This window comes from Capricornis sumatraensis, chromosome 2, assembly GCF_032405125.1.
Source record: "Capricornis sumatraensis isolate serow.1 chromosome 2, serow.2, whole genome shotgun sequence".
Lineage (NCBI taxonomy): Eukaryota > Metazoa > Chordata > Mammalia > Artiodactyla > Bovidae > Capricornis > Capricornis sumatraensis.
Window position 1 is genome coordinate 1283076 of NC_091070.1, and position 15896 is coordinate 1298971.

The following is a 15896-nucleotide window of genomic DNA, read 5'->3' on the forward strand; positions in this document are numbered from 1 at the left end:
CCCTGCCCTTCACTGTGGCAGCACCCAGTTATGGTGAAGCGACAGGAACTGTTTTCACATACCTCTTGCCAGAAATCAGGCCCGAGGGAAGGGAACCAGCAGAGAAGGAGAAAGGAGACAGCAGAGGAAAGCCCGCGTGAGCAGCGTTCTCAGCGCCCCTCGGTCAGGCCGCACTGCTTGCTCCGTGCCTTGAGTCTTCTCTCCTGCACAGTGGAGACCGTGGTTCCTCCTGCAGGGGGTGTTGTGAGGGTTAAAATAAGTAGGTTGCTTAACCTGTTGCTTGGCCTGCAGTCAGGCCCTCCGCAGCCGGATTCCCTCTCTTCTTTCCCTTTTTTCCTGTGCCGTTTCTCTTTTCTCTTCAGGAGCTTTTCTTCCTTCTTCCACCCCCTCTTTTCCACAGATATTTGTTAAACTCCTACTGATGTGTGCATCGGTCTCAGTGCTGGGGATACAGCAGTGTGTGAAACGTCGGGACACGCATTCCAGTATCCCCTCCTCACTACGATGCACTTAGCATCAGGGACTAGGATACAGAATGTATAAAGAAGTCTTACAACTCAATAGTAAAAACACATCCCAATTAAAGAATGGGCCAAAGATTTGAATAACTGTTTCTCCTGAATTACGGAGGGCCAAGAAACGCATGAAAAGATTCTCAACACTGAGTCAGCAGGGAGATGGAAACCACAATCACAGTGAGAAAACACCGCGCGCAGCAGGAGGACTGGGGTCCGGAGGACAGGAGTGAGCTGGCAGCGACTTGGAGAAGGTGGAGCTTCACACATGCCTTGCTCACCGGAGCGTACAGTGTGCGGCCGATGCGGAAAGCCGTCTGGCAGTCCTCAACGTGCTGAGCATGGGTTCCGGTAGGACCCAGCAGCTCTGCTCCTGGATGGGTGCCCAAGATGACGGAAAACGTGTGTCCACATGAAAGCCAGTGCCTGAATGCTTATAGCAGGGTTTGTTACAGCAGGCAAAAAGTGGAAGCAGCCCGTGTCCCTCAACTGACAGTGGATAAGATGTCCCCCAACTGAAGATGGATACCCATCAACTAGAATTACCCTTGTTGTTCAGTCCTGAGTCATGTTCAGCTCTTTGCAACCCATGAGCTGCAGCACGCCCGGCGTCCCTGTCCTTCACCATCTCCCGGAGCTTGCGCAAACTCATGCCCACTGAACTGGTGATGCCAGCCCGCCATCTCGTCCTCTGCTGCGCCCTTCTCCTCGTGCCTCCAGTCTTCCTAAGCATCAAGGTCCTTTGCAATGAGATGATTCTGCAACAGAATGGAGTGAGATTCTGATACACGCTGCACACAGCACAGATGGACCTTGGAAACATGACGTCAAGTGAACGAAGCCAGTTATAAAAGAGCATGCGTTGAATGGTCTTGTTTATAGTCAAATACTCAAAAGAGGCAAATCTATAGCAAGTAGATCAGTGCTTGCTTAGGGCTCGTGGGGGCGGTGTGGGAGAGCGGGAGGCGGGTGACCACAGACGGGTGGGGGCTTCTTGGGGAGGGTGGAGACGTTCTGAACTTGGGGTGAGGGTGGCGGGATTCTGGATGCATTGAGGCCGCTGACTGGCGCACTTTAAATGGCGGGCCTGTGCGCTGTGTCCCAGCGCAGCTGTCACCCAGGCTGACTCCCCTGCTCGCGCCCCACTGCCACTGCTTCGCTCGTTCTTTCTCCTGAGCATGGGGTTATGCCCTGGCTCCCAAACAGAGCGGGACAAGGTCCCTGCCCTCCACGGGCCGCCTTGCTGCCACCCCGCGTTTCCCCTTCCAGCCAAGACTGCTAAAGGTTAGAAGATAGGTTATTTAGAAATTGTAAATTGTAGAAGAGTCAGAAACGAATGGATAAGCAGGAAGAAGAAATGTTCTCGGGCATTTAACCTCACCGCCCGGAGATGATCCTGCTTCATATCTCGTATACTTTTAGCATTCATTTAGAAAGCTGACACCTTCCGTTTTTGTTTTCGCCAAGTACGGTTATGAGGGAAAGCTTATGTTGCGTTACTCTGAAGAGTGTTGTTGTCTAGTTGCTGAGTTATGTCCAACTCTTTTGTGTCCCCGTGGACTGTGACCTGCAAGGCTCCTCTGCTCAAGGGATTTCACAGGCAAGAATACTGGAGTGGGCTGCCGTTTCCTGTTCCAGGGAATATTCCCGACCCAGGGGTTGGACCCATGCGTCCTGCCTTGGCAGGTGGATTCTTTACCACTGAGCTACCTGGGAAGTCCAAAGTTAGTGTATAACGGGTCAAAGTAACTTATGCTAGGATAGAACATTGTAATTTTTTAAAAAATAAACATACCTGAGTCTTCTATAATACTGTTAAGTATGATAAGTTTTTATGCATGGCCTTTTTTTTTTTTTAACTTTTCAGAATTGTCTAAATCAAATTTTGGGTCAGGAAAACCTAATGCTTTGGGAGGTTTATGCTCATTACTTTGTGGATGGAATACGTGCAGTCTCGTTGCATTTTAAGCCACACTTGTTACGTGGCTTTTGCTTAAGCCGCAGCCTGATATCACAAGAGGATTCCAGTCTTAAATATTTCAGAGTGCATTAAAGCTCCATGCCCTGTGAAGTAAGAATTCCATGGGTTCCCTTCAGTCTCTGTGGACTGTTCGGAATGTCTGGCTTATGTAGGTTGTAAATTAGGATGTCGGCTGGTAAGATAGATTCCCAGCGTGAGAAAGCCCATTGAACTGACTACACTCATCTTTTCTCCCTTTTGCCCGTGTGCAGAATTAGACTGGCTGAGTAACCCAAGCTTCTGTGTTGGAGCCATAACATCTCTGAGCCGACAATCTCAAGAGGCCACCGCAGCCCCTGTTTCTGAAGGGTCACCGCTGACAAGGTAGTTTTTGTTTAACGATTTCATTTATTCCTGTTCTGCTTTTGGCTGCGCTGGGTCTCCATTACTCTGCAGGCTTCTCTAGTTGGGGAGGGCGGGAGCCACTCTCCTGGGACGGTGCCTGCAGCTCACTGCAGTGGCCGCTCTGGTTGTGCAGCAGCGGCTGTGGGCCCGTGGGCTCGGGGGTCGCGTCTCCCGGCTCTGGAGCGTGGGCTCGGGGGTTGTGGCATCTCCCGGTTCTGGAGCGTGGGCTCAGGGGTCACGTCGGCTCGGGGGTCGCGTCTCCCGGCTCTGGAGCGTGGGCTTGGGGGTCACGTCTCCTGGCTCTGGCGTGTCGGCTTGGGGGTTGTGGCCCACGGGCTTAGTTGATCGTGGCACTGGGATCTTCGCTGACGGACCACCGATCGAGCCCGCGCCTCCTGCGTTGGTGGGCAGACTCTTCACCTCTGAGCCACCAGGGACGCCCACGGCGGCGTCGATAGGCGGACTGTTGGCCTTTGTCAGTGTGCTGTCCATAGCTTGCTTGAGTAGTGATCCTTAGAAAACCCTGTGATGAAAGGGTCAATAAAAGCTCTTTCTTTTACCAGAGGTACGGAGGTGATCTCTACTGTTTTCCCTTCCCTCACTCTTTCCAGATCATCTTTTTTTCCCCTTTGCGTTGCAGTGGCAAGTCCATGACACAGTCACTGCCAGTAATTAGGCCACGAGGGAGATGGTGTCACTGTGGCGCTTAAGTAACTTTATTAACCTCGTTAGTGACCTTTAGAATATTGTAATTCAGGTATTTCCTTAGTTGCATAAAGATAGAAGTTGCCTGCAAAAATAGGAGGAGGTTTTGTAATAACATAGGATAAAAATCTCATGGGAACTTCGGGGAAAGCAAGGTGGCACACATCTCTACCAGCTGTGAAAGGAGTTTGTTATAGATCACTGGATCGAGAAATGAGCTCTCTCACCAGTACAGACCAAACGGTCTCATCAATATGATGTACCATAAAAGTGTGGGAAGCCTTTGAAACTGAGACTAGTTCATGCAGAGAGGAGTAATGAGAAAGAGCTCATTCTAACTTACAAAAACAAGGGCCAGCATTAAACCCACTTTTTTTTTCCTTTTCCTTTTTTTTGGCATTAAGGACATCCTGGTATAATATATAGGACTGAAAATAAACCTTTTAGAGATTTTTAAAATACTGTATTTGATAACTGCTAGATTAATTTAAGAATATACAGCTATGAAAATATAGGTTTAGAAGCTATAAAGATTAGAATCTCTTCAGCCAATGTCATTTTAGGTCCAACTCTTAAATCTTGAAGGTAAATTTGTAAGCCAGCTTTTAAATCTCCAAGGTATAAGCCAGGAAGGTACTGTATGATGTCTGAGCAGATAGGAAGCCTGTGTGGGTAATTAGAGAATTGCCTTCTGCATGTTTGTTTACTTGCATACTTATTTGCATATTATTTCCCTAATTCTCTTTTGAAAATAATTCTAATGTTGACCTTCCCAAACAGGAGTCCTCTGAAATCAGAGCCTTCAGATGAAAGTGACACTAACAGAAAGCCCAGAGAAACAAGCAGAAAAAAGAAGAAAGAGAAAAAGAAGAAAAGGAAGCTTCTGCGCCACAAGAAAACCAAGAGAAAACGTGGGTCGTCAGGTAGCAGTGGGTCTGAGTCAGACACTGATTCTGCAAAGGACAGACCTTCCAGAAGCGTCAGAGACAGTAAAAGGGAATCAGAGAAACAGAAGTAGGTTTTCTGTTCTCAAATGTCTATGGTTTTTCAAAGCTTGAATTTCTCTCCCTTCACTGTTGCCACAAGTGAGACGTTTGAACAGTGACTTAGCCGCGCAGTCAGAATGCAGTGAGCGCATTTCTCAGTAAAGGTGGGAAAAACCCAGAAGGCGCTGCGGCATGAGGTCAGCGAAAGAAAAGGAAGAGAAAGAAAACTTTCATAAAAAAAATAGGGCCGTGATTTTATTTGAGAAATGTTATCTGGGCGCAGCAATGATTGTGTCAAAATCTGATTCAGACAAAAAGCCTACAGGATTTTTGAAAGGTGACAGATAAGCCTCACAGTGGGCGTATGGGCCAGTTGACTACTTAGTTTTATGCTTTTATAAAGAGTAAGAAACTTGTCTTAGCTTTCTCTTTCTGGATACACCTTTCTTTCAGTCACTCACGTCAAAACGCCATCTGCAGACACAGAGGACAGACTCAGGGCGGCCGCACGGGCGGTGAAGGCGGGGCGGACGGGGAGGGAGGTCAGCAGACGGGCGCTGTCGTGTGGGGGGCGGGCAGCGGGGCCCTGCCGCACCGCTCAGGGAACTGTCCGGTATCCCGAGGTAGACCTTCGTGGAAAGGAGTGTAAAAGCAAAACCCTGTGTGTTTACCAGACACTCGCTCCCTCACTGGAAATCATCATTGCTTTCGTCCTTCTCTCAGGCTTGTTTAGAACCACGGTGCTGAAGGTGCAGAGTGGCTCCCGACCGCAGTGCTTCCTCCCCGTGGGGCCTCTCTCCTCCCCGCCTGTCTCCCTGCCGTCTCCCCCGAGCTCGGTGTGCGAGGCGTGCTGCAGACAGCCCGTCACAGCTTTCCCTCTCTGCTTAGGCTAGCGTCCCCCTGCACGAGGGGCACTCTGCCCACTCTGCCCACACGTAAGACAGGTGGCCTGTGGTGAAGCTACTTGAATTATTCCTCATCTACCTTGCTTTTTCTTTTCTTTGTTCGTGTGGTCTAGATGAGAGAAAATGATAAGGCCCACCCAAGGCATACTTGATAATATTTAGTGCTGCTAAGGTTTTTGCAGCTCTTTGGGGATTATCTGTTCTCGCTGTGTGCTTAGACGTCCCCATGATGTCAGTGAGAGCTCTGGTTGGAGCGAGTCTGGAATCTGGTCTGTGGTTTCCATCAGAGACACAAACACCGTGCCTTCCAGGGTGCTCTGTCGTCAGATTTGCGTTGAAGAACGCTGCAGGCCTCGGGCTCAGAGGGGCCGTGTTTATTTAGCCCACTCTGTGTCTAGGTGCTGTCCCCGTAACCCTAGAGGGGAAGGATAAAGGAGTCCAGCAACAAGGCTCCAAATCGGGCTGGATTTCTGGGGGCAGGAGGGCTTTCCTGGGGGCTCAGTGCTCAAGAATCTGCCCGCAATGCAGGAGAGGCAGGTTTGACCCCTGGTCAGGAAGATCCCCTGGAGAAGGGAATGGCAACCCACTCCAGTGTTCTTGCCTGGAGAATCCCATGGACAGAGGAGCCTGGTGGGCTACAGTCCACGGGGTCCCAAAGAGTCGGGCACGACGGAGCGGAGCGGCTAAACAGCAGGAACAGCAGGAGGACAGAAAGCACTCCCCCCCTCGCCGCCGAGCCCGCCCCGCCCGCCGCCGAGCCCCCCCGCAGTTGGCACAGGGCCGATACGTAGTAAACACTCAAGTACATGTCTGTTAGTGTGAATGAATATATCACTGACGTTCTTGCTTTTTAGTACATCTTCAGAGCAAAATACATTAGCTGCTGTGTGTTCCAAAGACTCATCTTTAACTATTTGTCTTTTTTTCTCTCTATATGACTGAGGAAAATGAGTTTTAAAGGATTTCCTGAAACTGTACAGAAGCAACCATAAGAAATTTGAAAGATAGTTATTTTCAGCCTGTGCCTAACCACATCAGAAGGGATCTTTACAGCCTCTTGGCAGCTGTGTGATCCAGACAGCAATTTCAAGTCTGTTGGTATTTTGTATAACGTTCCCATGAAGGTCAGAGCGGGCTGTCCTTGTCTTTTCCGTTCTTACTGCTCACTTGTGCAGTCTCTTCCTGGGAAGGCGACCAGGAAGAGGTCTTGTTTCCATTTAGACAAGGGGCTAAGATACTAGTGAGTCGTGAGTGTCTCCCTGTGATGTCAGGAAAGTGGCTTGGGGGCAGTTGAGGGGCGTGTGTCCCGTGTGGGACTCTGATTCCAGGGTCATCAGGGACAGCCTCCCCACAGCTTCTGATGACCTCTGTTTCCTAGGGTGAGCTCCTCTTCACCTCCAGGTGGTGACACTTCCTTCCGCGTGCACAGCCCAGACCACATCCTGCTTCCTGACTGTGGGACCCAGTAGGGGAGGTGTGAAGGGCTCGCTGCTCCCCAGGCGTGGTCTGCAGCCAGCCCTTCCCACCCCGAGCTGGTGTTCCATCTCTTTCCGGAATGCATCGACCTTTTTCTATCCCTTTAGCTGCTGCTTTGGTTTTTGTCATCAAAACCCTCCACAGTTGCTCTGGAGGGACGTGAGTTAAAACTCAGCATGTGTTTTAACCTGAGATGCATCACCCTGCAAGTATTTATCGAGTAGCTACTTTGTGTCCCTGGGATACCACGCCCTTGCGTTCCCAGCCAGAAATGGTTTGGAAGCCTGGAGAGTCCTGATTTCTCTCTGGGCAGAGCCAGACAGCAAAGATGGAGCAACACTCAGCAGCCGTTGTGACTCCCGGGGCAGTCTCTTGGGTCAGCAGCATCATGAATTATTTTCTTTGAAGGGAGAAAGACATTAGATGCCAGAGAAGCCTTTCCCCTCCTCTTAGTTGACTCCGAGGGAACTGGTTCTTTTGGGTTTGAGCTGGAAGTCTGCCACGTCACAAATTGGTTCAAAGCGATAAATACGGGTCTTTTCTTACAGTGGACTCTCTGTAAGAAGTGGATGGTCAAGGCCCGTGCGTACAGGCAGAGCAGCCGGCACAGAGCCCAGGCTGTGAAAAGGAGACTGAGGCCACGTCTGAGCGACACCAGAGGCGGAAGCACTCAGGACTGTGGCTGTGCTTCGTTTTCAGTTGAAATTAATTAGCCGAGCACTTTCACATAAGTTAGGCAAAGTAGGGGCAGCCTTATTTTCCCTCCTTCCTTCATTTCTTCCTTCCTTTCAAGAAAAAACCTTGTGTGTAAATATGTTTGAAAGTCAAGTTATAAACATTCAAATGAATTATTACTGTTGTTTTTTAAAGACATCTATATCTCTCACGTTTGTTTCAGGGATAAGCTGACTTCTCTTCTTGGTAAAGTGCCACTTAGGGCAGTCTTCGCTTTTACTTTAACGCGTTCTCCAGAGCAGGAGCCGGGCCATCTTTATGGCGGGGGCTACACTGTCTGCACGGAGCTGTGCGCGAGGCCCTGTGGGTCTGACGTGTCTCTCTCTCATATTTCTGAGCTGTGACGTACGTAACTGGGGTGTTTCTAAGCGCCTCTCCCGTTTTCTTCTTCACCCTCCCCTGTCCCACAGTCAAGGAAATAATGCTGCTGCGGATACCGGACGTCACTGTGTTTGGCTTGAGGACATCCAGCCTCTGACGGGAGAAACCTTCCGAATGGATAAGAAACCGGATCCTGCCAACTGGGAGTACAAGTCTCTTTACCGAGGAGACGTTGCCAGGTGTGTGGGTCGCGATGGGTTTCTCCGGTCGCCCCTGGTGGGGAGGGGGCTTCTCTCCGCTCTGAGCTCTCTCAGCTCTGACTCTGTCTCTGCGTCCCCCCAGCCGCCCCACCTTTGCCTCTGCGGAGCTTTATCCATTGCTCAGTTGTTCAGGCTTACACAGTAGCAGGTGAGTAATCTCACGCTGTGAAATAAAAGCTGAAACCTGGAGATCAGGATCCAGGTTGGATTAATCTTATTCAGCCGTGGTGCTTGGTGTAGCGTGTGGCCCGGTAGGTGTTCAGTGAATGTCTGTAGACTGAATGAGTCTAAAAATACCGTGAACTGATTGTGACTATCCATAAACCATTTGGTTTAATCTATATGCCTTTCTTAAAAGTTACAAAAGCCTTTTATTTATCCAAACCGCCCCCTGCCCCACACATGCCATTTTTAAAAATGACATTAAATGAAAATGACTTTTTCAAAATGCTTCTGGCATATGTCACCAGATAATCATAAAAACAGGTGATGGTATTTGCTTCAGTAATGAGTTTAAGCTTTTTTCTCTATCGTGTATTAACGCATATATGTGGAATGGGGAAAAAATAGTATAGATGATGGTATTTGCGAAACGGAGACACAGACAGAGCGGGCGTTCGGACACCACGGGGAGGCGGTGGTGGGGAGGAACCGGGAGACTGGGCTGACGCTCGCCCTGCCCTGTCGGTGCTGAGTCTGAGCAGGCAGCTGCGGCGAGCCCGCTGCCCAGCACAGAGAGGCCCGCTCAGCGCGCTCTGCCGACCTGAAGGGCGGGGATCAGAGAAGGACGGGCACGTGTGCAGGTAGGCGGCTCCCTCTGCGGCGGAAACCAGCTCGGCGCGGTGCAGCAGCCCTGCTCGGTGAAAGGGGGCGCTTTCAAAAAGGAGGAGCTTTTCTCTAATCTGGCAATCAAAAACAGTTGAATCCCCAGTAAGCTCTTCAGACACTTGGTACTTTGTAGGACGTAGTGAGCAATGATATGCAGTCTCTCGCTCCCAAACAGCTTAGTTGGAAATGGAAACTGAAGGCAGAGAATCATGGAATATACAGCCTAGAGGAGGCCTTGAAGGTGGTGACCGTTCTCCATGGGCTGATTGCCTTTTAACGTAGATTTTCGCTCCCGCCCCTTTGCCGCCCCGCCAGCTTTTAATGAGGTGTCACCCAGCGTGACATTGTGGCCCCCACATAGGCAGCCCCAGCTGTGGCTCCCTTCAGGATGGGCTGGCGTCGGTGGCTTGTGGTGCGTGTTCGCAGCTGCATGTGGCCTACTACGTCCTCGTGGCAGGGGTCAGGGGTTAGTGGCGCTCATGGTGCGCCTGTGTACTTCGGAGTGATGCTAACGCTCCCTGAAGTCCCCTCTGGTCCTGATGCCTCAGCGTGGGGAGTCCCAGCAAGCGCTGGCAGGCATGGAGCGGGCAGCACCAGCTTGCACCTCTTTCCCCCTGGAGTTGTCCTGCCGACTCACAGCTGCTCCAGGAGGAGGGCGCTCTGATCTTACCCAGCCAGGGAGAGGAGTCTCAGGGATGAAGGATCATTGGAAGGTCATACACCAGGAAGAGAGAGAGTTGGGATTTACACCCGTTCTTCTCTGGTGCTCTTCCACCATCCCCAAAGAAGAGACGGGTTCTAGGTTGGGAAACAGACGATGCTGGTTCTCCTTCTGACTTTGCCACTGACTGGTACCATAATCCCAGGCAAGTCACTTAACCGCGGGGTCCCCAGCTCCCGGGTCGGTGACTGGTACCCTGTTGGGAACCCCGCCACACAGCCGGAGGTTAGTGGTGAGTGAGCACAGTTTCATCTGCTGCTCCTCGGTGCTGACCCATCCCTCCCGTCGATGGAGAAAAAGTCTTCCAGGAGATGGGTTCCTGGTGCCAAAAACGGGACCGTTGACTTAACCTTTCTGAGCCCCTGTGTCTTCATTTGTAAACTGGAAATTGTAACTCCTACTGTGCGTGACACTCAAATATCAGAAATATTTGATATGGAATAAGAAATTGGTGTGCAAAGATAAAGGCTTACTATCGCAGCACCAGATTTAAGAAAGGAAGCGATATTAACAGAGAGTGGCTCTTGAAGCTCTGCTAGTGAATGGCCCAGAGCTGAGGAAGAGAGTGACTGGAGACAGCTTCATTCATCTCAGCTGCAGAGACGACTCCAGAGGGTGTAGGGCATTGGTGAGGTTTCCTGGTAATGTGTTAAAGCTCAAGTCAGGTAAAGTCTTGCTCAGATTAATCGCTATACAGCTGTCAGTATCCACATCTCGGAAGGTGGTGGTCCCGCTGCACGCTGAGCTGGTCAGGACGGTGGGAATACGGTGTCAGATGCTGAATTTTCACACTTGTTAGGAGAGATCCTGACAAACTACGAGCATTGACAAGACGGTGAGCAGACACGTGGCTAACCCTGCTTGCGAGGTCTAGGTGAGGGCTGTGGGTCGCAGCCTGTGTTGGGTAAGGTCACTGTCCTGTAGGCTTTGCTGCCCTTGGGAAGGTGGGTTGGCAGTGTCCTGTGTAACTTGGCAAGCGGCACCAGGACCGGTGAGTGGAAGTTTGGCTCGGGATAAAAGCAGATCTCAGAGTGTGAGCATCCCAGCGATGGCGTGCAGCATGTTGAGGCTTTGTGGTAAACGGGGCAGGCTCTAAAGTTAGTGTGGAACAGGTCCAGGTTACCTTCGGGAAGTTCCCTAGAACTAATACACTGTCTGTTGGGGAAGTTCGGCTATTTTTTTCTTTTTTTGCCATTTTTGGAAGAGTTTGTTGTTTCTTTGGCTATCCACCAGCTGAAATAGTTGGCTCTTGTTTAGGAGCCAAGTTGTATGAAATGATAATTTAAACTCATCTAGCCCTTACTGTGTGGCTTAGCCCTTTACATATATAAACTTTTTTGATCATCCTAGCAATTCTGCAACATAAGTTACTGTTACAGTCCCTGTTTTGCAGACGAGGAAACTGAGGCACAGTTTGTTTGTTTTTTAAAACTTGATTACGGTCACCCAGCTTAGTAAATGAAGCTGGAATTTGGACCAAGGCAGTCAAGACTCTGAGAAGGCCTGTGTGAACTGAATTCCGCAAAGGAAAGGCAGGTTTATGTTGCCCAGCCCAGCTCCCTCCGGGACCCAGACCCGCTGAGTGGGCTCAGGGCAGAATTGGGAGCTTGATTTAAACGTGTTCTCTTCCTGAGCTTGCCCTCTTTTGCTTTCTCGTTTCTTTTCTCTCTCTGCCTTTTTTCTTCTGGTGACTAAATGCCCAATGTGTGTGCTTAGTTGCTAGTCCTGTCCGACTCCTTTGCAGCCCTGTGGACTGTAACTTACCAGGCTCCTCTGACCGTGGAATTTTCCAGGCAAGAGTACTGGAGTGGGTCGCCATGCCCTCCTCCAGGGAACCTTCCCGACCCAGGGGTCGAACCCACACGCCTTGCCTCTCCTGCATTGGCAGGTGGACTCTTTACCACTAGCGCCATCTGGGAAGCCCGTAGGTGCCTATATCTGATTTTATAATAGATACGTTTGATATCATTCACTGAACCTCCAAACAAAATGGGTGTCGCTCCCTCTGGAATTATTCAAGTGAAGACTAGCTGATTATTTGATAAGGATTTTATAGGAAAAGTGCCATTATTTGGGGGAACTATTGTATTAAATTACATCCGAGGTCTGGTCCAGTAATTTAAGATTTTGTGATAAGTGATAAATTGGGTAGAACCTAAATGTCCAACAATAGGGAAATGGTTAAATAGATTATGGGACACTTCCAGTGAGCCAGTTTGAAGTCAATAAAAATCGTTGTTTCTAAAACGAATGGTATGAAGAAATGCTTAACAGTAGGGAGAAACGCCGGAAGCTGTATATTAGCTGTCTAGAAACAGGCTCTGTAAATGAGTGTGCGTAGCTCGTGCGCACATTGTCTGAGCGCCGATGCTCAGCGGCTGCACTCTCTTTTGCCCTGTGCCTTCTGCATCGAGCTGTACACCGGAAGCTGTATATTAGCTGTCTAGAACAGGCTCTGTCAATGAGTGTGCGTAGCTTGTGCGCACATTGTCTGAGCGCCGATGCTCAGCGGCTGCACTCTCTTTTGCCCTGTGCCTTCTGCATCGAGCTGTACACCGGAAGCTATATATTAGCTGTCTAGAACAGGCTCTGTAAATGAGTGTGCGTAGCTCATGCGCACATTGTCTGAGCGCCGATGCTCAGCAGCCACACTCTCTTTTGCCCTGTGCCTTCTGCATCGAGCTGTACACCGGAAGCTGTATATTAGCTGTCTAGAAACAGGCTATGTCAATGAGTGTGCGTAGCTCGTGTGCACATTGTCTGAGCGCCGATGCTCAGCAGCCGCACTCTCTTTTCCCCTGTGCCTTCTGCATCGAGCTTGCTACAAAACGAAGGTCTAAAGTCACCTTTTCAAAATTCCGTTTCAAAGTCAGAAAACTCAGCAAACATTTTTTAAGAGATTGCTTGAATAACTAAAACACTGTTGACTTTTAGTGAAAATAGTAGTTCAGTTCAGTCGCTCAGTCGTGTCTGACTCTTTGCGACCCCATGAATCGCAGCAGGCCAGGCCTCCCTGTCCATCACCAACTCCTGGAGTTTACCCAACCTCATGTCCATCGAGTCGGTGATGCCATCCAACCATCTCATTCTCTGTCGTCCCCTTCTCTTCCTGCCCCCAATCCCTCCCAGCATCAGGGTCTTTTCCAATGAGTCAGCTCTTCGCATGAGGTAGCCAAAGTATTGGAGTTTCAGCTAGAGCATCAGTCCTTCCAAGGAACACCCAGGACTGATCTTTAGGATGGACTGGTTGAATCTCCTTGCAGTTCAAAGGACTCTCAAGAGTCTTCTCCAACACCACAGTTCAAAAGCATCAATTCTTTGGCCCTCAGCTTTCTTCACAGTTCAACTCTCACATCCACACATGACCACAGGAAAAACCATAGCCTTGACTAGATGGACTTTGGTTGGCAGAGTCATGTCCCTGCTTTTTAATATGCTATCTAGGTTGGTCATAACTTTCCTTCCAAGGAGTAAGCGTCTTTTAATTTCATGGCTGCAATCACCATCTGCAGTGATTTTGGAGCCCCCCCCCACCAAAAAAATGTCTGACACTGTTTCCCCATCTATTTCCCTTGAAGTGACAGGACCAGATGCCATGATCTTCGTTTTCTGAATGTTGAGCTTGAAGCCAACTTTTTCACTCTCCTCTTTCACTTTCATCAAGAGGCTTTTGAGTTCCTCTTCACTTTCTGCCATAAGGGTGGTATCATCTGCATATCTGAGGTGATTGATATTTCTCCCGGCAATCTTGATTCCAGCTTGTGCTTCTTCCAGCCCAGCGTTTCTCATGATGTACTCTGCATAGAAGTTAAATAAGCAGGGTGACAGTATACAGCCTTGACGTACTCCTTTTCCCATTTGGAACCAGTCTGCTGTTCCATGTCATAGTCACTGGGGAGAACAGAACTCGTTTTTAACTTAACGTTTATTTCTTAGGGCAGTGGTCCCCAGCCTTTTTGGCACCGGGGTCCAGTTTCCACAGACAGAGGTGTGAAGGGAGTGGTTTAAGGCTGACCACGCGTCCTCAGTCCTGTGAGGATCACATGTCCTGGTGCTGCTGGCTGACTGCAGGCGGAGCTCAGCAGGGATGCGCGCGGTGGGCAGCGGCTGGAAACAGGGCGCGCGTCACTCGTCCGCCCGCCGCTCAGCCTCCCGCAAAGTTCCCTCAGGCTCCTTTCCACTGTGTCCGCAGCCCTCCTCCCAGAGAAGGTCGCCGTCCTGAGCTCTTCCACCCGAGAGCGTGCTTGTCTGTTAGGGTCTCATGTAAACAGACTCGCGTAGCGTGTACCCCTCTGTGTCCGACTCCGTCCCCCCGGTGTCGCGTTCCCGAGCTTCGTCCCGCCGGGGCGCCTATCAGTGCCTCGTTCCTTTTTCCCAGCGGGAGTGTCCATCGGCGGCCACCCCACTGTCTGTTCATCCATTCTTTGTTGGTGGGACCTGGCCTTTCTCCAGAGTTTGCTGTTAGGAATAAAGCTGCTCAGAACGCTTGTGCACAGCTCTTTGTGTAGGGCTCTGGTTTCCTCTTTCTGGTAAACGCCTAGGAATAGCATTGCTGGGTCACAGGGTAAGGTCTGCGTTTAGGCTTTGTTTTGCTTTGTTTTTAAACCGCCAGACCTGTTCCCAAAGTGATGGTGGCGGTTTACGTTCCCACCAGGGGCACGTGAGCCCCGGCTCCCCTCCAGGTCCGCGGCCGGGGCTCGACGTCGCCAGGCCTTGCCTTCATCTTGGCTGTCCCGGTGGGCCTGCGCTCGGGGCATCGCGGTTCTCACCGGCCTTTCCGTGGTGACTCAGACGCTGACCACGTGTCCATGTGCTTACCGGCCGTGTGTGTCTTTTGTGCCGTTTCTGCTCACATCTTTTGCTGTTTGAATTGGGTTGTTTGTGCAGCACACACATGGGAAAGGGCACAGATTTCCTTAGCTTGTGTACAGATATTCGGTAGTCATGTGTCTAGCTCCGGGGACGCCTGCGTGGTCCATGAAAGCATCTTAGAGCCCAGCCCCTTTCCTGTGGAGTAGAGAATAGCCAGAGGCAACTCTGTGTGACGCACTTTGTCTCAGGAGCCTTAGGCTTCTCTGTTATCTTCTGAAGTAGACAGCACGGAGGGAAAGGGACTGGTCCAGGAGGTGGAGGGCCCAGTGTCACCTGAGGCCTCAGCGTCCTATTGAAGAGCCGTCGAGGGGGAGGCGATGGCTTCCCCTTGCCTGTCGCACGCGATGCCGCCTGCGGTGGCGTGACGACAGCGCGGTGCAGAGCTTAGGGGCGGGTAGGTACTAAGGCCTGGCAGACAGGCATGATCTGAAATTCGCGAGACGCAGACGAAACAGCAGGATAGAGGAAAAGTCCTCCTACTTCTCTGAGTAGAAACAGTTGAAGGGAAGGTGAGTTTGAATACATGAACTTAACTGGCGGAACCAGAGTGCCTGCTGGGCCTTCGGTCCGTGGAGCCTGAGCGTGCGTTCTCTCGGTAACCTGTTTTCTTTCTCAAACATTAGATACAAGAGGAAAGGAGACTCCTGCCTCGGCCTCAACCCAAAGAAGCAGTGTCTGTCTTGGGAGGGGACTTCCACAGAAAAGAGGCGTTCCCGCAAGCACGTGGAGCGCTACTTTACGAAGAAAAGCGTGGGGTTAATGAACGTGGACGGCCTCGCCGTCAGCAGGCAGCCCGGAGCTCCGTCGTCGGAGCTGCTCTCCTTTATCCCGGTGAAGGGCGTGGACGACGCGGCTCCCCCTGCTACCAGCTGGCTGAACCCTCTGGGGATTTACGATCAAGCCACTACGCAGTGGTTACAGGGACAGGGTCCTTCAGGGCAGGAGTCCAGGCCACCAGACTCACAGCCCGACAGAGAGGGCGCGCTCCTCAAGGCCAGGGTGGAGGAGTTTAACAGGAAGGTTCGCGAGAACCCTCGGGACACAGAGCTGTGGATGGCCTTTGTTGCTTTCCAGGTAAGCGTCACGGTCCCAGGTCTCCCGCCTGGGAATGGCGGCCCTAACGTTGGGCACTGGTTTATCCGCAGCGACTGTTGAGCTCCTGTGAGGAGCCCTGGTGCCGGGCCTCGAAAGGTTAGAATGGAGCCCT

The 15896-nt window shown here is 50.9% G+C and overlaps 1 protein-coding gene across 1 annotated transcript in view; it reads left to right on the forward strand.

The window, feature by feature from the left end:
* NRDE2 (NRDE-2, necessary for RNA interference, domain containing) overlaps positions 1–15896 on the forward strand; it is a 46962-nt gene that overhangs the window by 12812 nt on the left and 18254 nt on the right. The window contains exons 2-5 of the mRNA XM_068965895.1: positions 2748–2859; positions 4366–4599; positions 8098–8247; positions 15313–15763. Coding sequence (XP_068821996.1) covers positions 2748–2859; positions 4366–4599; positions 8098–8247; positions 15313–15763 — 947 coding nt within the window. The remainder of the gene's footprint in view (positions 1–2747; positions 2860–4365; positions 4600–8097; positions 8248–15312; positions 15764–15896) is intronic.